This window comes from Oncorhynchus tshawytscha, unplaced genomic scaffold, assembly GCF_018296145.1.
Source record: "Oncorhynchus tshawytscha isolate Ot180627B unplaced genomic scaffold, Otsh_v2.0 Un_scaffold_822_pilon_pilon, whole genome shotgun sequence".
Lineage (NCBI taxonomy): Eukaryota > Metazoa > Chordata > Actinopteri > Salmoniformes > Salmonidae > Oncorhynchus > Oncorhynchus tshawytscha.
In genome coordinates this window covers 347,143-374,494 of record NW_024609824.1, presented here as the reverse complement: position 1 = coordinate 374,494, position 27,352 = coordinate 347,143, and the positions used below count along the sequence as shown (strand labels likewise).

The 27,352-nt window shown below is 42.8% G+C and overlaps 1 protein-coding gene across 1 annotated transcript; it reads right to left on the bottom strand.

Annotated features, from left to right (window-relative positions):
* Nucleotides 1–6,654: 6,654 nt before the first annotated feature.
* LOC112240086 (carbohydrate sulfotransferase 3) lies at nt 6,655–27,209 on the bottom strand. Its single transcript, XM_024408453.2, has 4 exons — nt 26,721–27,209; nt 10,252–10,490; nt 9,589–9,762; nt 6,655–9,098 (listed from the first exon to the last, which is right to left on the bottom strand). The coding sequence occupies exons 2-4, from the start codon at nt 10,329–10,331 to the stop codon at nt 8,021–8,023; spliced, it is 1,332 nt and encodes a 443-aa protein (XP_024264221.2). The 5' UTR covers nt 10,332–10,490; nt 26,721–27,209; the 3' UTR covers nt 6,655–8,020.
* Between the last annotated feature and the right edge of the window lie 143 nt (nt 27,210–27,352).

Genomic DNA, 27,352 nt, shown 5'->3' with positions numbered 1-27,352 from the left:
TCAGGGCTCTCCGACCGGGAGGTGAAACAGTACTACATCGTTTCAGAGTGCGTGGCAAGGAATAAGTTAGTCCTAAATATTTCCAAAACTAAAAGCATTTACATTTGGGACAAAAATCATCACCTCAACTGAATCTTGTAATAAATAGTGTAGAAATTGAGCAAGTTGAGGTGACTAAACAGCTTAGAATAACCTGTCAAAACATATTGATTCAACAGTAGCTAATATGGGGAGAAGTCTGTCCATAATAAAGCGCTGCTCTACCTTCTTAACAACACTATCAACAAGGCAAATCCTACAGGCCCTGGTTTTGTCATACCTGACCACACACCACAAAAAGGGACTCAGGAAAATTGTAATTGGCTCAGAACAGGGCAGCACGGCTGGCCCTTGGATGTACACAGAGAGCTAACATTAATAATATGCATGTCAATCTCTCCTGGTTTAAAGCGGAGGAGATTGACTTCATCACTACTTGTATTTGTGAGAGTTATTGACATGTTGAATGCACCAAGCTGTCTGTTTGAACTACTGGCACACAGCTCGGACACCCATACATACCCCACAAGACATGCCACCAGAGGTCTCTTCACAGTCCCCAAGTCCAGAACAGACTATGGGAGGTGCACAGTACTATATAGTACTACACAGTACTACGCCCCACAAGGGTGCGTTCTGAGCCCTCTCCTGTACTCCCTGTTCACCCATGACTGCGTGGCCATGCACGCCTCCAACTCAATCATCAAGTTTGCGGACGACACAACAGTGGTAGGCTTGATTACCAACAACGACGAGACGGCCTACAGGGAGGAGGTGAGGGCCCTCGGAGTGTGGTGTCAGGAAAATAACCTCACACTCAACGTCAACAAAACTAAGGAGATGATTGTGGACTTCAGGAAACAGCAGAGGGAACACCCCCCCATCCACATCGATGGAACAGTAGTGGAGAGGGTAGCAAGTTTTAAGTTCCTCGGCATACACATCACAGACAAACTGAATTGGTCCACTCACACAGACAGCATCGTGAGGAAGGCGCAGCAGCGCCTATTCAACCTCAGGAGGCTGAAGAAATTCGGCTTGTCACCAAAAGCACTCACAAACTTCTACAGATGCACAATCGAGAGCATCCTGGCGGGCTGTATCACCAACTGCACCGGTATGGCAACTGCACCGCCCTCAACCGTAAGGCTCTCCAGAGGGTAGTGAGGTCTGCACAACGCATCACCGGGGGCAAACTACCTGCCCTCCAGGACACCTACACCACCCGATGCTACAGGAAGGCCATAAAGATCATCAAGGACATCAACCACCCGAGCCACTGCCTGTTCACCCCGCTGTCATCCAGAAGGCGAGGTCAGTACAGGTGCATCAAAGCTGGGACCGAGAGACTGAAAAACAGCTTCTATCTCAAGGCCATCAGACTGTTAAACAGCCACCACTAACATTGAGTGGCTACTGCCAACACACTGTCAATGACACTGACTCTACTCCAGCCACTTTAATCATGGGAATTGATGGGAAATGATGTAAATATATCACTAGCCACTTTAAACAATGCTACCTTATATAATGTTACTTACCCTACATTATTCATCTCATATGCATACGTTGATACTGTACTCTATATCATCGACTGCATCCTTATGTAATACATGTATCACTAGCCACTTTAACTATGCCACTTGGTTTACATACTTATCTCATATGTATATACTGTACTCGATATCATCTACTGTATCTTGCCTATGCTGCTCTGTACCATCACTCATTCATATATCCTTATGTACATATTCTTTATCCCCTTACACTGTGTATAAGACAGTAGTTTTTTTGGAATTGTTAGTTAGATTACTTGTTCGTTATTACTGCATTGTCGGAACTAGAAGCACAAGCATTTCGCTACACTCGCATTAACATCTGCTAACCATGTGTATGTGACAAATAAAATTTGATTTGATTTGATTTAGAGCCATGACTACATGGAACTCTATTCCACATCAAGTGGTTCGACCGTGATCTAGCAGAGTTACTCCACCTCAAGAATTGCATTTGGTGAAAGGCTCGGCACACACACACTCAGGCTGACTTGCTCTCGATCAGGCAAATGAGAAATAAGTGCACTCAGGCTATCCGGAAGGCCTAAGTTAGTGACTTTAAGGAGCAGTTCTCTCTCTGTGGGTCGAACCCCAAGAAGTTCTGGAAAACGATTAAAGACCTGGAGAATAAACCCTCCTCCTCAAATAAACCATCCTACAAATGCTAGATTACGGAGACATAATTTATAGATCGGCAGGTCAGGGTGCTCTCGAGCGGCTAGATGTTCTTTACCATTCGGCCATCAGATTTGCCACCAATGCTCCTTAAAGGACACATCACTGCACTCTATATTCCTCTGTAAACTGGTCATCTCTTTATACCCGTCGCAAGACCCACTGATTGATGCTTATTTATAAAACCCTCTTAGGCCTCACTTCCCTCTATCTGAGATATCTACTGCAGCCCTCATCCTCCACATACAACACCCGTTCTGCCAGTCACATTCTGTTAAAGGTCCCTGAAGCACACACATCCCTGGTTCGCTCCTCTTTTCAGTTCGCTGCAGCTAGCGACTGGAACAAGCTGGAACAAACACTCAAACTGGACAGTTTTATCTCAATCTCTCTTCATTCAAAGACTCAATCATGGACACTCTTACTGACAGTTGTGGCTGCTTTGTGTGATGTATTGTTGTCTCTACCTTCTTGCCCTTTGTGCTGTTGTCTGTGGCCTACTATGCTGTGTTGTCATGTGTTGCTGCCTTGCTATGTTGTTGTCTTAGGTCTCTCTTTATGTAGTGTTGTCTCTCTTGTCATGATGTGTGTTCTGTCCTATATTTATATATATTTTTTTATCCCAGCCCCCGTCCCCGCAGGAGGCCTTTTGCCTTTTTGTAGGCCGTCATTGTAAATAAGAATTTGTTCTTAACTGACATGATATAACCATATAACAGGGAGGAGATATAACCATATAACAGGGAGGAGGAGATATAATCACATAACAGGGAGGAGGAGATATAACCATATAACAGGGAGGAGATATAACCATATAACAGGGAGGAGGAGATATAACCATATAACAGGGAGGAGGAGATATGATCATATAACCAGATTTATAAAACCAGATTTATAAAACAGATACAAATACACTTTATGGAACAGCGGGGACTGTGAAGCAACACAAACATAGGCACAGACACATGCAAACACACACACAATAACATATGCACTCTACACACACACATACACATGGATTTTGTACTGTAGATATGTGGTAGTGGTGGAGTAGGTGACTGAGAGCACACAGTGTGTTGTAGATATGAGGTAGTGGTGGAGTAGGTGACTGAGAGCACACAGTGTGTTGTGAAATCTGTGAATGTATTGTAATGTTTTTAAAATTGTATAAACTGCCTTAATTTTGCCAGACCCCAGGAAGAGTAGCTGCTGCCTTGGTAGCAGCTAATGGGGATCCATAATAAATACGAATAACAACCCTGTTCCTGGAGAGCTACCGATCTGTAGGTGTTTGCTCCAACCCTGTTCCTGGAGAGCTACCAATCTGTAGGTGTTTGCTCCAACCCTGTTCCTGGAGAGCTACCAATCTGTAGGTGTTTGCTCCAACCCTGTTCCTGGAGAGCTACCGATCTGTAGGTGTTTGCTCCAACCCTGTTCCTGGAGAGCTACCGATCTGTAGGTGTTTGCTCCAACCCTGTTCCTGGAGAGCTACCAATCTGTAGGTGTTTGCTCCAACCCTGTTCCTGGAGAGCTACCAATCTGTAGGTGTTTGCTCCAACCCTGTTCCTGGAGAGCTACCGATCTGTAGGTGTTTGCTCCAACCCTGTTCCTGGAGAGCTACCGATCTGTAGGTGTTTGCTCCAACCCTGTTCCTGGAGAGCTACCGATCTGTAGGTGTTTGCTCCAACCCTGTTCCTGGAGAGCTACCAATCTGTAGGTGTTTGCTCCAACCCTGTTCCTGGAGAGCTACCAATCTGTAGGTGTTTGCTCCAACCCTGTTCCTGGAGAGCTACCAATCTGTAGGTGTTTGCTCCAACTAACCTGATTCTGCTTATTAACCAGCTAATTATTAGAATCAGATGTGTTACATTAGGGTTGGAGTGAAAACCTACAGGATGGTAGCTCTCCAGGAACAGGGTTGGAGTGAAAACCTACAGGAGGGTAGCTCTCCAGGAACAGGGTTGGAGTGAAAACCTACAGGACGGTAGCTCTCCAGGAACAGGGTTGGAGTGAAAACCTACAGGATGGTAGCTCTCCAGGAACAGGGTTGGAGAGTCCTGCTCTGGCGAGGAACAGGGTTGGAGAGTCCTGCTCTGGCGAGGAACAGGGTTGGAGAGTCCTGCTCTGGCGAGGAACAGGGTTGGAGAGTCCTGCTCTGGCCATGAACAGGGTTGGAGAGTCCTGCTCTGGCGAGGAACAGGGTTGGAGAGTCCTGCTCTGGCCATGAACAGGGTTGGAGAGTCCTGCTCTGGCGAGGAACAGGGTTGGAGAGTCCTGCTCTGGCGATGAACAGGGTTGGAGAGTCCTGCTCTGGTCAGGAACAGGGTTGGAGAGTCCTGCTCTGGTCAGGAACAGGGTTGGAGAGTCCTGCTCTGGTCAGGAACAGGGTTGGAGAGTCCTGCTCTGGTCAGGAACAGGGTTGGAGAGACCTGCTCTGGTCAGGAACAGGGTTGGAGAGTCCTGCTCTGATCAGGAACAGGGTTGGAGAGTCCTGCTCTGGTCAGGAACAGGGTTGGAGAGTCCTGCTCTGGGCTTAATGAATGTCTCCAATGTTCGTGGCTAGTATGCGTCAAATCGGTTTGAGATTTCTCCATATTAATAAGCAATGCTACCCTACACATAGAACATATATTTGAGGAAATGTCACCTAACAGTTTAAAATACATCTGACAGCAAAACAAGGAAACAACAAAAGTAGACTTGTCAGTATTCAATTTACTTGTACAGTAAAAGGCCTAACAACCACATACAACAGTAGTGAATTCCACTGAAATGAAAAGCAAACTTAACTTAACACCAGAATGAGAAAGGGCATAGGCATACATATAGACAAAAACCATAACGCCTCCCAAAGGGCAACCTATTCCCTACATAGTGCACTACCTATGACCAGATCCCAATGGGGCAGTGGTCAAAAATAGTGCACCATATACGGAATAGGGTGCCATTTGGAACGTACACCCAGTCTTTTAGTCCCCTGGTCCTCTTCTCGTCCATCATCACCAGCCAGGAGACTTGTGTCAAAGGACAGAAAGCTGCTGATAAACCTCACACAATTCTGCAAACCAGCTGCAGGAGGAATGTATGTGTCTATTCCCCATGGTGCATTATGGGGAACAGGGTGCCTTTTGGGACACACAATGTCTGTACATACAGGACCACCGAAGACATCTGTTTTTACAGAATGAGTCGCTACGCTCACCGTCGACTTCCACGACGCGAAACACTAACAGCCAATTAAAACTAAAACAGCAACATGCATGTACAGATACTCACTCACCTAGCCGGTGTGTTTACGAAGCAGACCTGGGTTCAAATAGTATTCAAAATCATTTCAAATACTTTAGCTGGTGTTATTAACCAATAGAATAATCTCATAACAGCAAACCCCACCCATATGGCACTACTGGCAGGCTAAAGCAAATGCTAAAACCGTATGAAAGATTTCGACTACTATTTGAACCCAGGTCTGGAAGTAAGGGGTCCCATCAGTTAGCGGGGAGAAAACTATCCATCTATGTAGCATGTGCAAAAGCCATGGCCATAATCTCTCAATCTCAATACAAATAAAATAATATATTAAATTAACATGAAAGAACATCCCTTCTTTATAGGTAAATGCTATAGAACATACAAGACCAAAACATTGGAATGTCCTGCCACTGTCTTGCTTTCCACACACACAGAGCAAAGCCATTCATTTAACTCCCTTCTCTACAGCTCAAATCAGCTACTGTTATTAACCCGTGGCTTGACAGAAAAAAATACACTTCAACAGGGAAACTGTTCAAGGACTCAAGCTTGGCCACCCTAAAACCAGATTTAAAAAGCTTGAATTACTTGGGGTGAAAAGGTGGCAAAGGTGCAAAACAAACAACTTTTCTACCATGTAGGACTCATATAACAAGGGATTTCTACCACGTAGTACTCATATAACAAGGGTTTTCTACCATGTAGTACTCATATAACAAGTGTTTTCTACCATGTAGTACTCATGTAACAAGGGATTTCTACCATGTAGTACTCATATAACAAGGGATTTCTACCATGTAGTACTCATATAACAAGTGTTTTCTACCATGTAGTACTCATATAACAAGGGATTTCTACCATGTAGTACTCATATAACAAGGGATTTCTACCACGTAGTACTCATATAACTAGGGTTTTCTACCATGTAGTACTCATATAACAAGTGTTTTCTACCATGTAGTACTCATATAACAAGGGATTTCTACCATGTAGTACTCATATAACAAGGGATTTCTACCATGTAGTACTCATATAACAAGGGATTTCTACCATGTAGTACTCATATAACAAGTGTTTTCTAGTACTCATATAACAAGTGTTTTCTACCATGTAGTACTCATATAACAAGGGATTTCTACCATGTAGTACTCATGTAACAAGGGATTTCTACCATGTAGTACTCATATAACAAGTGTTTTCTACCATGTAGTACTCATGTAACAAGGGATTTCTACCATGTAGTACTCATATAACAAGGGTTTTCTACCATGTAGTACTCATATAACAAGTGTTTTCTACCATGTAGTACTCATGTAACAAGGGATTTCTACCATGTAGTACTCATATAACAAGTGTTTTTTTCTACCATGTAGTACTCATGTAACAAGGGATTTCTACCATGTAGTACTCATGTAACAAGTGTTTTCTACCATGTAGTACTCATGTAACAAGGGATTTCTACCATGTAGTACTCATGTAACAAGGGATTTCTACCATGTAGTACTCATATAACAAGGGATTTCTACCATGTAGCACTCATATAACAAGGGAGTTCTACCATGTAATACTCATGTAACAAGGGATTTCTACCATGTAGTACTCATATAACAAGGGTTTTCTAACATGTAGTACTCATGTAACAAGGGATTTCTACCATGTAGTACTCATATAACAAGGGATTTCTACCATGTAGCACTCATGTAACAAGGGGTTTTCTACCATGTAGTACTCATGTAACAAGGGATTTCTACCATGTAGTACTCATGTAACAAGGGATTTCTACCATGTAGTACTCATGTAACAAGGGGTTTTCTACCATGTAGTACTCATGTAACAAGGGATTTCTACCACGTAGTACTCATATAACAAGGGTTTTCAACCATGTAGTACTCATGTAACAAGGGATTTCTACCATGTAGTACTCATGTTACAAGGGATTTCTACCATGCAGTACTCATATAACAAGGGATTTCTACCACTTAGTACTCATATAACAAGGGTTTTCTACCATGTAGTACTCATGTAACAAGGGATTTCTACCATGTAGTACTCATGTAACAAGGGGTTTTCTACCATGTAGTACTCATGTAACAAGGGATTTTCTACCATGTAGTACTCATGTAACAAGGGGTTTTCTACCATGTAGTACTCATGTAACAAGGGATTTCTACCATGTAGTACTCATGTAACAAGGGTTTTCTACCATGTAGTACTCATGTACCAAGAGGTTTCTTTTGTTAAATGTCCCTGTAAAAAGTTAAAAGGTAGTACTCGTTTTTGTATTCGTTCCTTTTTATTACACACAAAAATGTGTATTTCCTTCTACACCCTGGAGTGTAACATGTCATAATTTAATATGTATCTATAAAGTGTCTCATACATTACTCTGTTGTATACTAGTACAGTCCCCAATAAATATCCTCACAACTATCACTTCATAATCGTATCTGTTGGTCCACTTTGTCTGATGAGCAGAGTTCAGAGTTACCGTAAAATGTCTATAAAAAGTTTTGTATGAAAATCTTTTCTTCGATCAAACTGATAGACTTGTCCGTCAGCATCGCCTCACTGTTCACAAACTTGTACCCAAACAGTTTCATCGTGGGTCCACAAACCCTCTGCACCACCTGGGCTAGTTTGTACGGTATGCTGAACCTCCATTTCTCCACTTGCTCGGAGGAGTTCTTCTGTGTTGAATACACTCCACTAGCTTCATTGGAAGCCTGGGTGTTCTTTAACACCCAGTCTTTCACCTGAGGAGTGAACGGGATCCCGGTGAACTTGTACATCTCCGCTGCCTTCCTCATAGGGAATCTAGCGATATCCTCGTACCGTACTAGCATGTACCTCCGCCTCAGCCAAGACGGCTGCCTCAGGCCGACCTCCGCAGACATCCTGATGTTGTCGCAGTTGCCTTTCAGCTTCCTCACCTCGTCGTCGTCAATGGGCACATCTCCGTCCACCGCCCACTTCTTCCAGTTGTTGTACTTGGCGGAGAAGGCCACCATGCGGGAGGCCAGAACCGCCCTGGGGTCCCTCACCAGCTGGATGAACTTGATATCCAGACGAGGATCCTCGGCGAGGGGTCTCAGGGTCTCCAGCTGGCGCACCCGGACGGATTTAATGGTCCTGTGCTCCTTCTGCTGGCATGACTCGGACGCCATGGTCAGGTTGAGGGGACCACACTTCCTGGTCCGGCAATGGTAGCGTTCAAAGACTTTCTTAACGAACGGGCTACAGACGGACTCCTCACAGAGAGAGCTGCTAGATTCTCTCCTGAACAGGGCTGAGGTGACGTGGTCTACAGGAAGTGGGTCAATAAAGCTCTCCAGAGGGGTGAAGTCACACAGGAAGAGCCCCTGGAGGACTTCCCGGTAGGCCCGGGCGGCGGCTGTGGCGTTGGTCCCGCCGCTCTCTAATGTCAGCGACCTCTCCACGTGCCACAGCGGCTCGAACAGGTAGAACATGTTGTCTCCCTGCTGGTTGAAGAACTCGCCCACGAAGGAAGAGCCTGTCCGCGTGGTGGCCAATAGGAGGATGTGCTTTCTGTTTCCAGCTGACCCTATGACCTCTGACCTACAATACAGTACAAAATACAAAACGTTATTGTCCAATGTCAATCGAATCGGATATAAAAAATAAAAAAACATTATTCCCAACCACTTGGACAGCACACATACAAATACTGATCAGGAGTGGGGACACCACTATGCTAGCTTCAGGAATGTCTTTACTGAGATCAAACATGATATGTTAGGTACTGTAGTGTCAATCAATCACATATATTTTATAAATGCCTTTTTACATCAGCAGTTATCACTAAGTGCTTTACAGACACCCAGTCTAAATCCCCAGAGAAGAAGCAATGCAGAGGCAGAAGCACAGTAGGAACAACTCCCTGGAAGGCAGGAACCTAGAAAGAAATCTAGAGAGGAGCCGGGCTCTGAGGGGTGGCCAGTCCTCTCCTGGCTGTACAGGGTGTAGATTTAGGAGTACATGTAGCCATTAAGACCAGACTGCTTGTCTTACTGTATGATAAATAGTATATCATGCTACACACACAGACCTCTGCTCGGTGTAGTTCTCCAGGCGTCTCTTCATGAGGGTGAAGACAGGGTCCAGCTTGCTCAGGGTAGAGAAGGAGGAGCCATTCAACTTCAGGAGACCCAGGGCTGAGGCAGAGTTACTGGGCTGAAGGGGTGTCTGGGGGGTCTGCTTTGGGGTGAGCTTGTCTGAAACCCTACAAGACAGGGTTGGCAGTGTTAAACAACATGTTTTATAGTTTTACAAGACCATCTTATCCACAGACAGTGAAATCAATTAAAGTAAGTAAACAATCTATGCAATTGAAACATGACTACTTCATCCAATCAGATGACTTGGAAAACACAGCATGACACTTGAGGCCGAGTAGCTGAAACGAATGTCTCAAACACACCGCTATGAATAAAGGTGAGCCTGTTCCAATCTGAGGGAGATCAGTATAACAGACAGGCCTAACGCATACACACACACACACACACACACATACACACACACATACACACAGACACACGCATATGCACATGCACACACACACACGCACGCACACACACAGACACGCACGCACACGCACACACACACACACTTACACACACTTACACACACAGACACACACACACACACACACACACACACACACACACACACTCTCTCTCTCTGTTGATCATGGAGATGGGCTTAGGTTTACCGTGAGATAATGTTGTTTTCCTTCTCAATGATGACCAGTGCCACAATGAAGACAAGGGAGATTGTGTATTTCATCCTCATTCTGTGATGAAGCTGTGTCGGGATCTGCTGCTGTCACGGAATGTCTTCTTTAATAGCTTCTGCCACTCTTCTTCTCTTCTCCAGACTCCCGCTGCCTATTCAAACAGTCCTCCGGTTGATCGTTGTTGTATTTTACATCGTATACACGGCTGCATCGTTCTGCAAAATGAAATGAACACTCTACAGTACTGTAAACAAGAACACAAACCTTAAACGACTTCAACTGTTACAGTATAGAGGACTTCAACTGTTACAGTATAGAGGACTTCAACTGTTACAGTATAGAGGACTTCAACTGTTACAGTATAGAGGACTTCAACTGTTTTAGTATAGAGGACTTCAACTGTTACAGTATAGAGGACTTCAACTGTTACAGTATAGAGGACTTCAACTGTTATAGTATAGAGGACTTCAACTGTTACAGTATAGAGGACTTCAACTGTTTTAGTATAGAGGACTTCAACTGTTACAGTATAGAGGACTTCAACTGTTACAGTATAGAGGACTTCAACTCTTATAGTATAGAGGACTTCAACTGTTACAGTATAGGACTTCAACTGTTACAGTATAGAGGACTTCAACTTTACAGTATAAACTTCAACTGTTACAAATTCAACTGTACATAAGGATTCAACTTTTTAGTATTTTTCATAGTATAGAGTTTAACTCTTATAGTATAAATTACTTAAATTGTAATAGTACAGATAGCTTAAATTTTTATAGTAAAGTTTACATAAATTATTATTGTATAGTTGTGTTAGATTAAATCTTCTGAAAACTAATCTGTTGATAACCAGTCAAATGGAGGAGAAAGTATCCCAGGTTCTACATACAGTATGCTATAGTATAGCTTGATGTAAATGTATAAGTGCCTCGTCGCTTAGTCAGCATGTTGGCGGTTTGAGGTGGGAGTTTAATAGCTGTGTTTATGGGTCATGCTAGCTTCCCGTCAATTGGTGTAGGACCCATTTTCGGAGACGATAATATCATTTCATACCACAGTGGTGTAAGAATAGAAAGCGTCAGAGTGGTTTCACAGGGGGAATTTAATCTGCTACATCCCTTGGGTCTGTCTGTGTTTTCTTTAGGGCTACGGGGGGATTTCAAGAACCCACCCACAATGCTAGTGTTGAAAGCTGGTGTCCCTCTAGAGATAAAACAATGTTTGCTCGGACTGAGCCTCTCTCTGTCTCAAATCAATTACAATAATATTTAATATTGCATATAGGTCGATCATATTACATCTACATGGCGATAATAGCATAAAAATGTGGTGTAACATGACCCATACACAGAGGAACAAAATATCTAGGCTTTGAATGCAACCAATACTGTCAAACATGACATGGCCAAAGGTATGTGGACCCCTGCTCAATGAACATCTCATTCCAAAATCATCGACAAACCATTTCTGTATGGACCTCGCTCTGTGCACAGGGGCATTGTTATACTGAAACAGCCGTTGTTGCTCCTACACATTTCCACTTCACAGTAACAGCGCTTGCAGTTGACAGGGGCAGCTCTTGCAGGGGCAGCTCTAGCAGGGGCAGCTCTAGCAGGGGCAGCTCTAGCAGGGCAGAAAGTCACCGAGCTCTTCAGGATGGGCCATTCTACGGACAATGTTGGTCTATGGAGATTGCATGGTTGTGTGCTCAATTTTATACACCTGTCAGCAACGGGTGTGGCTGAAATAACCTAATCCACTGTTGTCCATGTAATGTATGTCACCAAGGTACCCAATCCACCAGCTGCTCCTTTATGTCAGCACTCAATGAGGTATTTTAAGAGAAGACTCAAGAGCACTCAGTGACATGTCCAGCAGGCTACTAGAACAAACCACAGTCTGGTGAAGACGTACTGTAGCCTGGTCTCAGATATGTTGGTGCTGTCTTACCAACTCCTACTTATTTATTCAATGATGGAGATAGGAGTTCACAAGTTAATACAAACAGATCTGGGACCAGGCTATTCATGGGTTGTTGATTTCCTTCACAATATTGTTTTGAACGTTTGCTTTGGACTGAGCGTTGTACTCAATGGATCGTCAATGAGCACCGCTGAAGATGTCATCAGAAGGGCATTACAGTGGCGTGTGAATACCATGGCATTCAAAAGGAGGCAAATAATTAGTGGGGAAACCTTTTGTCATCATTTTGATGTCACCAGATTGACTTTAGATGCAGTATAACGTTAACTAGCTAGCTAAGATTGAGGGGAGGCCACCGGATTTTAGCTAGCTAGCGTCAGCATTGCCAGCTATTCTTTAAGAAACTAGCTAATGACAACATTGACATCTGTCTAAAGTAAATTTGACTAGATGATAATGCTAGCAAAGATATTTCCTACTAAATATTTGACTACTTTAGCAATTTCATCGCATTTCCAGGCACTGTAGTGTAAATTTAGCCTCCGTCCAGAATGACTGGGCTTATCACCACTTTAAAAGGATCTGCCCCTTTTTTTAAATTTTCGCTTTAAAATGACATACCCAAATCTTAGTGCCTGTAGTTCAGGACCTGAAGCAAGGATACGCATATTCTGGATACCATTTAAAAGGAAACACTTTGAAGGTTGTGGAAATGTGAAATTAATGTAGGAGCGAATATAACAGATCTGGTAAAAGATAGTACAAAGTAAAAGCCAAACGTTTTTTTGTACCATCGTCTTTGAAATGCAAGAGAAAGGCCATAATGTATTATTCCAGGCTAAGCACAATTTAGATTTTGGCCACTAGATGGCAGCAGTGCATGTGCAAAGTTTTAGACTGATCCAATGAATCATTGCATTTCTGCTCAAAATGTTGTATCAAGACTGCCCAAATGTGTCCAATTGGTTTACTGATAACTTTTCAAGTTCCTAATTGTGCACTCTCCTCAAACAATAGCATGGTATTATTTCACTGTAACAGCTACTGTAAATTGGACAGTGCAGTTAGATTAACAAGAATTTAAGCTTTCTGCCAATATCAGATATGTCTATGTCCTGGGAAATGTTCTTGTTACTTACATCCTCATGCTAATCCCATTAGCGCACATTAGCTCAACCGTCCCGAGGACGGGACACCGATCTGTAGAGATCCTTAAGGCACCACTGTGGCGCCACCGGCAGAGGGCGGCTTGAGAATGTTCTTGACGGGACCGAGTGACGGAGGTGCTATGAATAGCGAAGAAGGGCTTTCATTATTCCAACAGAGAGCTCCCAGACTGAGCACCTAAACAGTGACCTAACACTGCAGTAAAACAGTTACCTTTGAACGGGGGATATATGGGGAAGAGCACAGAGGCAAAAAGTAAACAGAAATGGAAGGGGGAAAACCTGCTTGTCACGGGGCCATAAATTGTAACCATTATGAGACTGTGAGAGTGTGAGCAAGCAGAACTGCAGCAGGATATAAAACCTGGTATCGGTCCCAAATGAACCCCTATTCCCTTTATAGTGCACTATTTTTGTCCACTATTCCCTTTATAGTGCACTATTTTTGACCACTATTCCCTTTATAGTGCATTATTTTTGACCACTATTCCCTTTATAGTGCACTACTTTTGACCACTATTCCCTTTATAGTGCATGACTTTTGACCACTATTCCCTTTATAGTGCACTATTTTTGACCACTATTCCCTTTATAGTGCATTATTTTTGACCACTATTCCCTTTTAGTGCACTATTTTTTACCACTATTCCCTTTATAGTGCATTATTTTTGACCAGTATTCCCTTTAAAGTGCACTACTTTTGACCAGGGCCCATTGTAGGGAATAGGGTCCCATTTGGGATGCATCCCTAGCTGTACCTGGCTTGCAGAGTGAGTAGAGTCTATCCATTGAAGACAAAGACGGATGTAATGAGGCCTATTTAGGGATATCCTGCCCATTCTGCTGAAGGATTACTATAATGTTACTGTTGGGATAATGTTAGCTTGGCTGTAATCCCTGACTAATGATCCGAGATGAAACGGGCGATCTGGGTTTTAAACTAAACCAAAGCGGTCAACACACCACTGTTTTTTTTTGTTGTAAACAACTGAAGGATGTGGCTGGAGAAATGTAACCACTCTTAAATTAAGTTATATTCTTCAAATATCAATGGCTATTATATCATTCATAAAAATAAATGGATGTACCAATCCCAGATTGCCCCTTTAAACTCACTGCCTGCCATTAGAAAGGCTATCTTACATGCCGAGAGACTGTGGCTATTCACCCACAGTAACAATTACTACATTGATTGAGGTGATGATTGAGGTGAAAATGTACATCATTATTGAACCGGTTTGATATAATGGCCCATTCAATGAACAGAGACAGGTTAACCCGTTGTCTATGTGTCTGCCACCACAACTACCATGGTTTTGTGACAAACCAGCTGTAGGCCGACAACACAACGGTCTCTTTCTATTCAAATGTCTATCTAATATCGATATCGGGAAAAGTGTATAAACACGAGGCAGAACTTGTAAACCATCTGATTTGAATCGTATAGCTGGCTAAAACTTGTAAACTGTATGTTTCAAAAGGCACATCTGTGTGTGTGTGTGCAAAGGTCAGTTCATTAGGTCCCTCTAATGGTTGCTATAGTAACCCGTGATCATTAATACGGTGTCCTAAATGTCACCCAAATTCGCTACATAGTGTACGACTTCTGACGAGCGCCCCCCCTAAAGAGGTGCCCTATGTGGGGAACAAGGAGCAATTAGGGCCACATAATGTGGAAACGCCAGTTTATGAGGTCCCCCTGGCAGTAGCTACAGTAAAAGGCTGTGATCATTAAGTCGGGGCTCCCGAGTGGCGAAGGGGTCTAAGGCACTGCAGCTCAGTCCTAGAGGTGTCATTACAGACCCTGGTTTATTTCCGGGCTGTAGCACAACCGGCCGTGATTGGGAGTCTCATAGGGTGGCACACAATTGGCCCAGTGTCGTCCAGGGTTAGGGTTTGGCCGGGGTAGGCCGTCATTGTAAATAAGAATTTGTTCTTAACTAACTTGCCTAGTTCAATAAAGGTTAAATAAATATAAATGTCATGTTAGTTGTAAGGATCGGACCAAGGAGGAGTGGTATGCATACATTCTCTTTATTAACTGGATGAACACCGAACAAACCAACAAAATAACAACCGAACCGTGACACTATACAAACTAGTGCTGACAGGCAACTAAACATAGTCAAGATCACACACCCCAAATGAGGAAAATGGCTACCTAAATATGATCCCCAATCAGAGACAACGATAAACAGCTGTCTCTGATTGGGAACCATATCATGCCAACATAGACATACAAAACCCCATGACATACAAAAACCCTAGACATACAAAACTAGAGTACCCACCCTAGTCACACCCTGACCTAACCAAAATATATAGAAAAACAGAGATATCTAAGGTCAGGGCGTGACAATAAAAGTATCCTGAGACCGTGAAAGACCCAAGGCCTGGCTGATTCCTCCATATGGATCAAATGGCACCCCATATAGTACACTACTTTTGAATAGAGCCTCCTAAGTATGGGATTATAATGATGACAGAACTACACCAGTTTATATTTTGACTTTTGTGGTTGCACATTGATATTCGTGTTTGCAAGTACAATTAGCAAATGTGTAATTGAATTTTGCAAAGTTGTATCATGATGTGTTAAATATTTAACAACGGCCGAAAACTTGTGACTTGACATTTTCAGAATTATTATAAATCCATTTAAAGAGTATGAATATTCTGCTGTGAATCAACAAATACACTTGCAGACTTTGAATCTGCGTGCGCTCTGGGGTTCTCTCAATGTTGTCACGTTACCAAGAGATTAAAATCAAATCAAATTGTATTTGTCACATGCACTGAATACAACAGGTGTAGTAGACCTTACAGTGAAATGATTATTTACAAGCCCTTAACCAACAACGTAGTTTTAAGAAAAATACCTAATAAATTATAATAAAAACAGCAGTAATAAGCTTGTACAAAGAGACTTGCACAAGTAAAAGATGTTTTGATTTGAGCAGCTCTGTGGACAGGACCTTTTACTCCAGACCAGTAAAAGATGTTTTGATTTGAGCAGCTCTGTGGACAGGACCTTTTACTCCAGACCAGTAAAAGATGTTTTGATTTGAGCAGCTCTGAGGACAGGACCTTTTACTCCAGACCAGTAAAAGATGTTTTGATTTGAGCAGCTCTGTGGACAGGACCTTTTACTCCAGACCAGTAAAAGATGTTTTTATTTGAGCAGCTCTGAGGACCTTTTACTCCAGACCAGTAAAATATGTTTTGATTTGAGCAGCTCTGTGGACAGGACCTTTTACTCCAGACCAGTAAAAGATGTTTTGATTTGAGCAGCTGTGTGGACAGGACCTTTTACTCCAGACCAGTAAAAGATGTTTTGATTTGAGCAGCTCTGAGGACCTTTTACTCCAGACCAGTAAAAGATGTTTTGATTTGAGCAGCTCTGAGGACCTTTTACTCCAGACCAGTAAAAGATGTTTTGATTTGAGCAGCTCTGGGGACCTTTTACTCCAGACCAGTAAAATATGTTTTGATTTGAGCAGCTCTGTGGACAGGACCTTTTACTCCAGACCAGTAAAAGATGTTTTGATTTGAGCAGCTCTGAGGACCTTTTACTCCAGACCAGTAAAAGATGTTTTGATTTGAGCAGGTCTGTGGACAGGACCTTTTACTCCAGACCAGTAAAAGATGTTTTGATTTGAGCAGCTCTGTGGACAGGACCTTTTACTCCAGACCAGTAAAAGATGTTTTGATTTGAGCAGCTCTGTGGACAGGACCTTTTACTCCAGACCAGTAAAAGATGTTTTGATTTGAGCAGCTCTGGGGACCTTTTACTCCAGACCAGTAAAAGATGTTTTGATTTGAGCAGCTCTGTGGACAGGACCTTTTACTCCAGACCAGTAAAAGATGTTTTGATTTGAGCAGCTCTGAGGACCTTTTACTCCAGACCAGTAAAAGATGTTTTGATTTGAGCAGCCTTTTACTGTGTTTTGATTTGAGCAGCTCTGGGACCTTTTACTCCAGACCAGTAAAATATGTTTTGATTTGAGCAGCTCTGTGGACAGGACCTTTTACTCCAGACCAGTAAAAGATGTTTTGATTTGAGCAGCTCTGACCAGTAAAAGGTTTTGATTTGAGCAGGACCTTTTACTCCAGACCAGTAAAAGATGTTTTGATTTGAGCAGCTCTGAGGACAGGACCTTTTACTCCAGACCAGTAAAAGATGTTTTGATTTGAGCAGCTCTGTGGACAGGACCTTTTACTCCAGACCAGTAAAAGATGTTTTGATTCGAGCAGCTTTGTGGACAGGACCTTTTACTCCAGACCAGTAAAAGATGTTTTGATTTGAGCAGCTCTGTGGACAGGACCTTTTACTCCAGACCAGTAAAAGATGTTTTGATTTGAGCAGCTCTGTGGACAGGACCTTTTACTCCAGACCAGTAAAAGATGTTTTGATTTGAGCAGCTCTGTGGACAGGACCTTTTACTCCAGACCAGTAAAAGATGTTTTGATTTGAGCAGCTCTGAGGACAGGACCTTTTACTCCAGACCAGTAAAAGATGTTTTGATTTGAGCAGCTCTGTGGACAGGACCTTTTACTCCAGACCAGTAAAAGATGTTTTGATTTGAGCAGCTCTGTGGACAGGACCTTTTACTCCAGACCAGTAAAAGATGTTTTGATTTGAGCAGCTCTGAGGACCTTTTATTCCAGACCAGTAAAATATGTTTTGATTTGAGCAGCTGTGTGGACAGGACCTTTTACTCCAGACCAGTAAAAGATGTTTTGATTTGAGCAGCTCTGAGGACCTTTTACTCCAGACCAGTAAAATATGTCTTGATTTGAGCAGCTCTGAGGACAGGACCTTTTACTCCAGACCAGTAAAAGATGTTTTGATTTGAGCAGCTGTGTGGACAGGACCTTTTACTCCAGACCAGTAAAAGATGTTTTGATTTGAGCAGCTCTGAGGACAGGACCTTTTACTCCAGACCAGTAAAAGATGTTTTGATTTGAGCAGCTCTGAGGACCTTTTATTCCAGACCAGTAAAAGATGTTTTGATTTGAGCAGCTCTGAGGACAGGACCTTTTACTCCAGACCAGTAAAAGATGTTTTGATTTGAGCAGCTCTGAGGACCTTTTATTCCAGACCAGTAAAAGATGTTTTGATTTGAGCAGCTCTGAGGACAGGATCTTTTACTCCAGACCAGTAAAATATGTTTTGATTTGAGCAGCTCTGAGGACAGGACTTTTACTCCAGACCAGTAAAAGATGTTTTGATTTGAGCAGCTCTGTGGACAGGACCTTTTACTCCAGACCAGTGGTGGAAAAAGTCCCTAATTTATTCATAAATGAGTAAAAGTAAAGATACCTTAATAGAAAATGACTTGGGTAAAAGTGAGTCACCCAGTAAAATACTACTTGAGTAAAAGTCTAAAAGTATTTGGTTTTAAATATACTTAAGTATCAAAAGTAAATGTCATTGATAAAATATATTTAAGTATCAAAGTAAAAGTATAAATCATTACTTAATATTAAGCAAACCAGATGGCCTCATTTTATTTAAAAAAAATATATATATTTAAGGAGAGCCAGGGGCATGCTCCAACACTCAGATATCCTTGTCACGCCCTGGTCTAAGTATTTTGTGTTTTTCTTCATGTATTGGGTCAGGCCAGGGTGTGGCATGGGGTTTTTGTATTGTGGTGTGTTTTGTCTTGGGGTTTTGGTGTGTATGTATTGGGATTGTAGCTGGTGGGGTTATCTAGCAAAGTCTATGGCTGTCTGGAGTGGTTCTCAATCAGAGGCAGGTGTTTATTGTTGTCTCTGATTGGGAACCATATTTAGGCAGCCATATTCTTTGAGTTTGTCGTGGGTGATTGTCCTTAGTGTCGTTGTTCCTATCGCTTTATTTATTTACACAAGTATAGGCTGTTTCGGTTTTCGTTATGTTCTTTGTTTTGTAGTGTTTTGTGTTTATTCGTGTTTCACGTTGTTTCACGTTGTTCATTAAACAACACAGTTAACCCAGTGTTCCTAGGCCAGTTAACCCACTGTTCCTAGACCAGTTAACCCAGTACTTTTGGGTGCCAGGGAAAATGTTTAGAGTAAAAAGTACATCATTTTCTTTAGGAATGTAGAGAAAATAAAAGTAAAAGTTGTCAAAAATATAAATAGTAAAGTAAAGTACAGATACCCAACAAAACGACTTAAGTGTCACGCCCTGGTCTTAGTATTTTGTGTTTTCTATATTTATTTGGTCAGGCCAGGGTGTGACATGGGTTTATTTTGTGTTGTGTTTAATTATGGGGTTTTTTCGTAGGTTTCGGGATTGTGGCTTAGTGGGGTGTTCTAGCAAAGTCTATGGTTGCCTGAGGCTGTTCTCAATCAGAGGCAGGTGATTCTCGTTGTCTCTGATTGGGAACAATATTTAGGCAGCCTTATTCTTTGAGTGTTTCGTGGGTGATTGTTCCTGTCTCTGTGTTTGTTTGCACCAGTTTAGGCTGTTTCGGTTTTCACGTTACGTTTATTGTTTTTGTATTGTTCGTGTTTCGTCTTCATTAAAGATGTATCGAACTAACCACGCTGCATTTTGGTCCGACTCTCTTTCACCCGAAGAAAACCGTAACATTAAGTAGTACTTTCAAGTATTTTTTACTTAAGTACTTTACACCACTGCTCCTGAGAAATCAGTTCCCTGAGCTATGGAAATAAAGACAGTCACCTTCTACAGTCGTGGCCAAATGTTTTGAGAATGACACAAATATTAATTTTCACAGCCTGCTGCCTCAGTTTGTATGATGGCAATATGCATTCAAGAAGAGCGGTTCAATTGTTGTGAAGAAGGCTTCAGGGCACCCAAGAAAGTCCAGCAAGCACCAGGACCATCTCCTAAAGTTGATTCAGCTGCGGGATCGGGGCACCACCAGTACAGAGCTTGCTCAGGAATGGCAGCAGGCAGGTGTGAGTGCATCTGCACACACAGTAAGGCGAAGACTTTTGGAGGATGGCCTAGTGCCAAGAAGGGCAGCAAAGAAGCCACTTCTCTCCAGGAAAAACATCAGGGACAGACTGATATTCTGCAAAAGGTACAGGGATTAGACTGCTGAGGACTGGGGTAAAGTAATTTTCTCTGATGAATCCCCTTTCCGATTGTTTTGGGCATCCGGAAAAAAGCTTGTCCGGAGAAGACAAGGTGAGCGCTACCATCAGTCCTGTGTCATGCCAACAGTAAAGCATCCTGAGACCATTCATGTGTGGGGTTGTTTCTCAGCCAAGGGAGTGGGCTCACTGACAATTTTGCCTAAGAACACAGCCATGAATAAAGAATGGTACCAACACATCCTCCGAGAGCAACTTCTCCCAACCATCCAGAACAATGCCTTTTCCAGCACGATGGAGCACCTTGCCATAAGGCAAAAGTGATAACTAAGTTGCTAGGGTAACAACATTTCGATATTTTGGGTCCATGGCCAGGAAACTCCCCAGACCTTAATCCCATTGGGAACTTGTGGTCAATCCTCAAGAGGCGGGTGGACAAATAAAAACCCACAAATTCTGACAAACTCCAAGCATTGATTATGCAACAATGGGCTGCCATCAGTCATGATGTGGCCCAGAAGTTAATTGACAGCAGCATGCCAGGGCGGATTGCAGAGGTCTTGAAAAAGAAGGGTCAACACTGCAAATATTAACTCTTTGCATCAACTTCATGTAATTGTCAATAAAAGCCTTTGACACTTATGAAATGCTTGTAATTATACTTCAGTATTCCATAGTAACATCTGTCAAAAATATCTAAAGACACTGAAGCAGCAAACTTTGTGGAAATTAATATTTGTGTCATTCTCAAAACTTTTGGCCATGACTGTATATATAATCTCTATGTAATTTATTAGGTAAATCACCAAAATTTCGGTATAACTGTGCCTTCTTCAGGGCCTGGATGGTGACACACTTCTGCTTCAAGCTGCCTGCCTGAATACGGAGGCCTTCAGTGGTACCTTCCCTTCGATTACAGCAAGAGTCTCATTATCTCTGTCTCGTAACCATTTAACATGTACTGTATGTAACCACTCAGATTCATACAAACTGCTGCAAACACAACTGACTCGTATTCACTTGTCCCTGGCTGCGTTTAGACAGGCAGCCAAATTCTGATCTTTTTTCCAACAATTGGTATTTTTTCAGATCAGAGCCTATGTTCGAATGCAGTGCACTATACAGGGAATAGGAGCCATTTGGGACACAGCCCCAGAGAGATGGCAGCTCCCATTAAAGCTGAGGATGAAGCTCTTGTTGTAACTCCGGACCCAAATACACTGCAGCCTTGGTGTACTTTAGACATTTTCACTCTGACACTATAGTCTTTGACATTAGGTTTGTGCTTTGTCATAATAGACTTCCAGTCATGGTGCCATCGCTAGTTAGAATTAGCTTACGAAACTACTTCTAACTTCCTTTGTGCCATCGCTAGTTAGAATTAGCTTACGAAACTACTTCTAACTTCCTTTGTGACATCGCTAGTTAGCATTAGCTTGCGAAACTACTTCTAACTTCCTTTGTGCCATCGCTAGTTAGAATTAGCTTACGAAACTACTTCTAACTTCCTTTGTGCCATCGCTAGTTAGAATTAGCTTACGAAACTACTTCTAACTTCCTTTGTGACATCGCTAGTTAGCATTAGCTTGCGAAACTACCTCTAACTTATTTTATTCTGGATGTTGAGCAATAAAAATGGTATCCATGTATTCATCCAAAATCCCAGTATACCTGATGTTCCCCCCTTTCTGTCTTCTGAATTCCCATGATGCCTCAGATTTCTTATCTATTGTTTTGTTGCTATGAAGGCTGAGTTCCAACACCCTGTTGCAACCTCTGTCTGCCTCAGGCTGCTACAGTAGCCTGTCCAAAAGACTACAAATCTTAACTCCCAAAATGATGAGACAAATCCTGTGAAACCCTCTCAAAAGGTGAATGAGTTAGAGGACGTAGAGTAAAAGTTTTGAATTGGAACTAGACCCAGCACTCACTGTTGACGTGGACTAGTTGGTAATCACAAGTTGGACTTGGAGTACACTGAGTCTGTGTTTTCGCCAGAGAGGAAATCTCCCTCTGACCATCTCCGTCTTACACCGTCTGCCCACATGACACAGACACAAACATCTCTCACAGAGTTCAGACTGTAAAAAAAATTCTGGCCTGAGATCACAGCGTTGTGATCTTTTTTCAGCTCCCGAGTGGCGCAGTGGTCTAAGGCACTGCATCCCAGTGCAAGAGGCATCACTACAGTCCCTGGTTTGAATCCAGGCTGTATCACATCTGGCTGTGATCGGGAGTCCCATAGGGCAGCGCACTATTGGCCCAGCGTTGTCCGGGTTTGGCCGTCATTGTAAATAAGAATTTGTTCTTAACTGACCTGTCTAGTTAAATGTACATTTGAAAACATTTTTTAGGTCACAGGTTGACGTTTATTGTCAATAGTCTTGACTTGGAGGCAGAAATGAGACGCTTCCGCTAGATTGGCCAGCTGCAAAGTCAAAATGATCTATATTGTAAATGTAAGGTTAGGGTTAGGAAGTAGGGTTAGCAGAGTGGTTAAGGTTAGGGTTAGGAAGTAGGGTTAGCAGAGTGGTTAGGGTTAGGAAGTAGGTTTAGCAGAGTGGTTAGGGTTAGGAAGTAGGGTTAGCAGAGTGGTTAGGGTTAGGAAGTAGGGTTAGCAGAGTGGTTAGGGTTAGGAAGTAGGGTTAGCAGAGTGGTTAGGGTTAGGAAGTAGGGTTAGCAGAGTGGTTAGGGTTAGGAATTAGGGTTAGCAGAGTGGTTAGGGTTAGGTTTAAAATCAGATTGTATGACTTTGTGGCTGTGTCAGCTAGTGACCACTCTGTAGAGCTGCCTCCAATACATGACTCATCTCAATAAATGCCGACCAGCCCTAGAGTCACCTGCACGTCAGCTGGTCAGAGACTGACAACCCTCCTGGCCTGTTAGGATCCCTGCCATGCCAAGGCCAAAGGTGTAACATGTTACTCATTGGAAAACCATTGTACTCTCCCAAAGGGTTGTTGGTGCGTAGAACCAGTCAGTCACAATACAGTTTGTCCACACAGAGAGGGCCCAGTGTCCCTCAACTGGTCAGTCACTAAAGATCCCAACTCAGGCCTTTTTTAAATTCACTCCGTGGCTCTTTCCCAATTCATCCTTTCTCGATTCCCTGTGTCCTTTCTCCTCAAAACACATTGGAGGATTAGGTCAGAAGGGATGGACCTTGGATCTTTTCCTCCAACGCTGTTTCAGAAGGAAGAGGACGCAAGGAATCGTGGAAAGACTAATCGAGGAGGACATTTAAGTACATGCATGAGAGGTACTCAGCATTATATAGCCACAGACCACAGCCAATGGGAGACATGCCATCATCATATAGCTACCGACCACAGCCAATAGGAGACATGCCATCATCATATAGCCACAGACCTCAGCCAATAGGAGACATGCCATCATCATATAGCCACAGACCTCAGCCAATGGGAGACATGCCATCATCATATAGCCACAGACCTCAGCCAATGGGAGACATGCCATCATCATATAGCCACAGACCTCAGCCAATGGGAGACATGCCATCAATGGCCAATGGGAGACATGCCATCATCATATAGCCACAGACCTCAGCCAATGGGAGACATGCCATCATCATATAGCCACAGACCTCAGCCAATGGGAGACCATCAGCCAATCATGCCATCATCATATAGCCACAGACCTCAGCCAATGGGAGACATGCCATCATCATATAGCCACAGACCTCAGCCAATGGGAGACATGCCATCATCATATAGCCACAGACCTCAGCCAATGGGAGACATGCCATCATCATGCCATCTTCATAGCCACAGACAGACTCAGCCAATGGGAGACATGCCATCATCATATACAGCCACAGACCTCAGCCAATGGGAGACATGCCATCATCATATAGCCACAGACCTCAGCCAATGGGAGACATGCCATCATCATATAGCCACAGACCTCAGCCAATGGGAGACATGCCATCATCATATAGCCACAGACCTCAGCCAATGGGAGACATGCCATCATCATATAGCCACAGACCTCAGCCAATGGGAGACATGCCATCATCATATAGCCACAGACCTCAGCCAATGGGAGACATGCCATCATCATATAGCCACAGACCTCAGCCAATGGGAGACATGCCATCATCATATAGCCACAGACCACAGCCAATGGGAGACATGCCAGGGGAAATGAGAAGGGAAATGCATTGAGAGCTTCCTGATGATTGCTTAACAATTGCCCATAACTGGATGAAGATTGCTTCATTTGTTATTTGTCATACGGGTGGTTTTTGGCATAGTTTAATAACACCATATGACTGTGTTGGGTCCAACGGTTGTTCTCTAACATGTAGTATTTGTATCTTCAGTAAAAATTCTACTACACTACATGTACAACATTGTCGCTAAGTCCCATAGCATTAGCTATAGAATGGAATAGCTGTTTAAATGTTTTACCTTTATTTAACTAGGCAAGTCAGTTAAAAACAAGTTCTTATTTTCAATGACAGCCTACCCCTGGACAAACCCGGAACAATTGTGAGCCGCCCCATGGGACTCCCAATCCTAGCCGGATGTGATACAGCCTGGATTTGAACCAGGGACTGTAGTGACACCTCTTGCACTGAGATGCAGTGCCTTAGACCGCTTGCGCCACTAGGGATCATAGATTACTGTGAAAACCATCAAAAGAACATCTACAAAATAGTATTTTCTTTCAAATGGTTTCATGATTTATAATGTAAGCCAGTACACACCAATTATCTGAGCTTATTATCCCGTAGAAGCGTGGTGTCAGAAAGAACTCATCTTTATAGAGCTGCCATCGAAACATTCACAACCCACCGAGGCGTATGACACATTTGATGATCAGCTCATGAAGGAACCACCATCTCCCCATTTATCAGCATGTTACAAATGCTTTTAATGGATGCCTCCTTCTTAAGGCTCAAATAGGATTTATTTATTTATTTTTTAAATCGAAAGGGGCCTGAAGATAGAAGAGCCAGCATGACAATCACATTTGTAACCATTTCTCTGTGTGAAATTTCAATTAATGCAGTCAGCGAAGCTTGAAGAGCATATGGTTTAATTTTCACCTGTTCTGGCAGTGCAAAGCAGTGTATCAAGTGAAACCTTGAATCATTTCAGAATAGAAACTATCAGCTGTTTTATTTTTTTACCCTACCTTGACAAAGTAATTAACAGTTTACCATTGCAGGTACATTAGGCGACCATAGGCACCACAGACATACAGCAACATGACTTCACTTCGGGTGATTTTGCCTTACCCCTATCAACAGACGTTTAGCTTAACATACTGTAATACTGTAATTACACAGGGCTATTTAAAGCATGATAAAGTAAAGGTTGTGCCCCATGCCCCTATGGCAGGTTGCCTCATATTTACAGAGAGCAGTTCAGTGGTACTCTGTAATGGATCTAGCCTGGACTCAGATATGTTTGTGCTGTCTTACCAAACCCTATGGCCAAGAAAGTACAAACAGATCTGGGACCAGGCTAAGATTAAGATCAAGATGACTTTATTGGTCAATTGCACACAAGGTCCAACCGACATGTGACCCGGATATGCTATCCTCTGCCTTTAACCAACCCCTCCGAAGGAAACACATAACTGTACAGGTTTTGGAGCAGCGCTGTCACACTGGGTGTCCGGGGAGCTGTTGTTGAGAAGGGTTATGTGCCTTGGTCAAGAGCACAACGGCAGGTAATGCCTCTAGGACTTGACACCAGCAACCTTCCAGGTTGCCAGCTCACTTCCAGAAAGATTTGTCCTATCAGACCCGGGATTCAAACCAGCAACCTTGCGGCCACTGGCCCGCCTCTAACCACTCTAGGCTACCTGCCGCACCAGGCTGTATTGGATCTTGACAGGCTGGCACATTGACAGAGGGCAGCGCTGGTATCATATCACTGTGGGTTGTTTGATACCCTAGAAGTCCTCATCCATTGGTGGTGCTTCCAGCTCATGCATGTATGCCCAGTCAGTAAAATATAGTGTTTGGTCTTTAGAAATCAAGCCAAGGGCTATCAGGTGAGATACAGCACAAATCCTGTGTAGTCATCCACACTGGATACAGTACATCATTTATACAGCAGGAAGTCCTTATACGGTAATTAGTTAATATGCTAGTGATAAAGTAGGAATACGTCATCAATAAATCATCAATAGACCATGCCATGTTATTTGTTCTCAAATAATAAAAAGTAGCAAACACTTTTTAAAAATAATGAAAACACTAAAGCAACAACTTTTAAAAAATGAAAACTTTTATAAAAAGAAATTGGTTTAAAACGGAGCATTCCTTACCATTTTATTTTGACGCTCTCAAGCAACCAGTCGCCTAATCGACAGTTGTGCGCTCGATGGGTTCCCTCATGGTCTAGTCTTCCAAAAGCACGCTGCCTTATTCACGAACAAAAGGCACCTTGTGTGGGAAAAGTTGATAAACTCCTCCATGTCCGTTAGGCTATTTCTAATATCCCCAAGATGATTCCATAGACGAAGGTGGACTACAAAAATACGCGAGCAAACTTTGACATTTTAGAAAGAAAAGTTTAGAAATACAAAAAAGTATTTTTCTCAAAATGTCCACACGAAAAATAAAGGGGGAAAAATCCGAACAATAATGAGATGAAATAAACCTGTGAAGATATATGTAACAAACAAACAAAAAAACGCATTAACGGTTGAATTATTATTATTTTACATCTCTAATCCCAACGAAAGGGCAAGAACACACCGTGACCGAGTGTGCCGCACTTCCTCTAAAAATGGACACTGTAGTCACATGTGGAGAGGTTGGCCCCTCACCCATCGCTGTTTTTACATAGCCGAATATAGAGGGCCACTCTTTCTCTGTCTCGCTCGCTTTCTCCTCCCTCCTCTCCATCTTTCCCTCTCTCAATTCAATTAAATTCAGAGGGCTTTATTGGCATGAT

Excerpts from the sequence above, each read along its gene's own strand:
- LOC112240086 (XM_024408453.2), bottom strand. The coding sequence starts at position 10,331 with ATGAGGATGAAATACACAATCTCCCTTGTCTTCATTGTGGCACTGGTC. Across the intron at positions 9,763-10,251 it reads GAAAACAACATTATCTCACG|GGTTTCAGACAAGCTCACCC; the intron begins GTAAACCTAAGC and ends CCTGTCTTGTAG. Across the intron at positions 9,099-9,588 it reads GAGAACTACACCGAGCAGAG|GTCAGAGGTCATAGGGTCAG; the intron begins GTCTGTGTGTGT and ends ACTGTATTGTAG.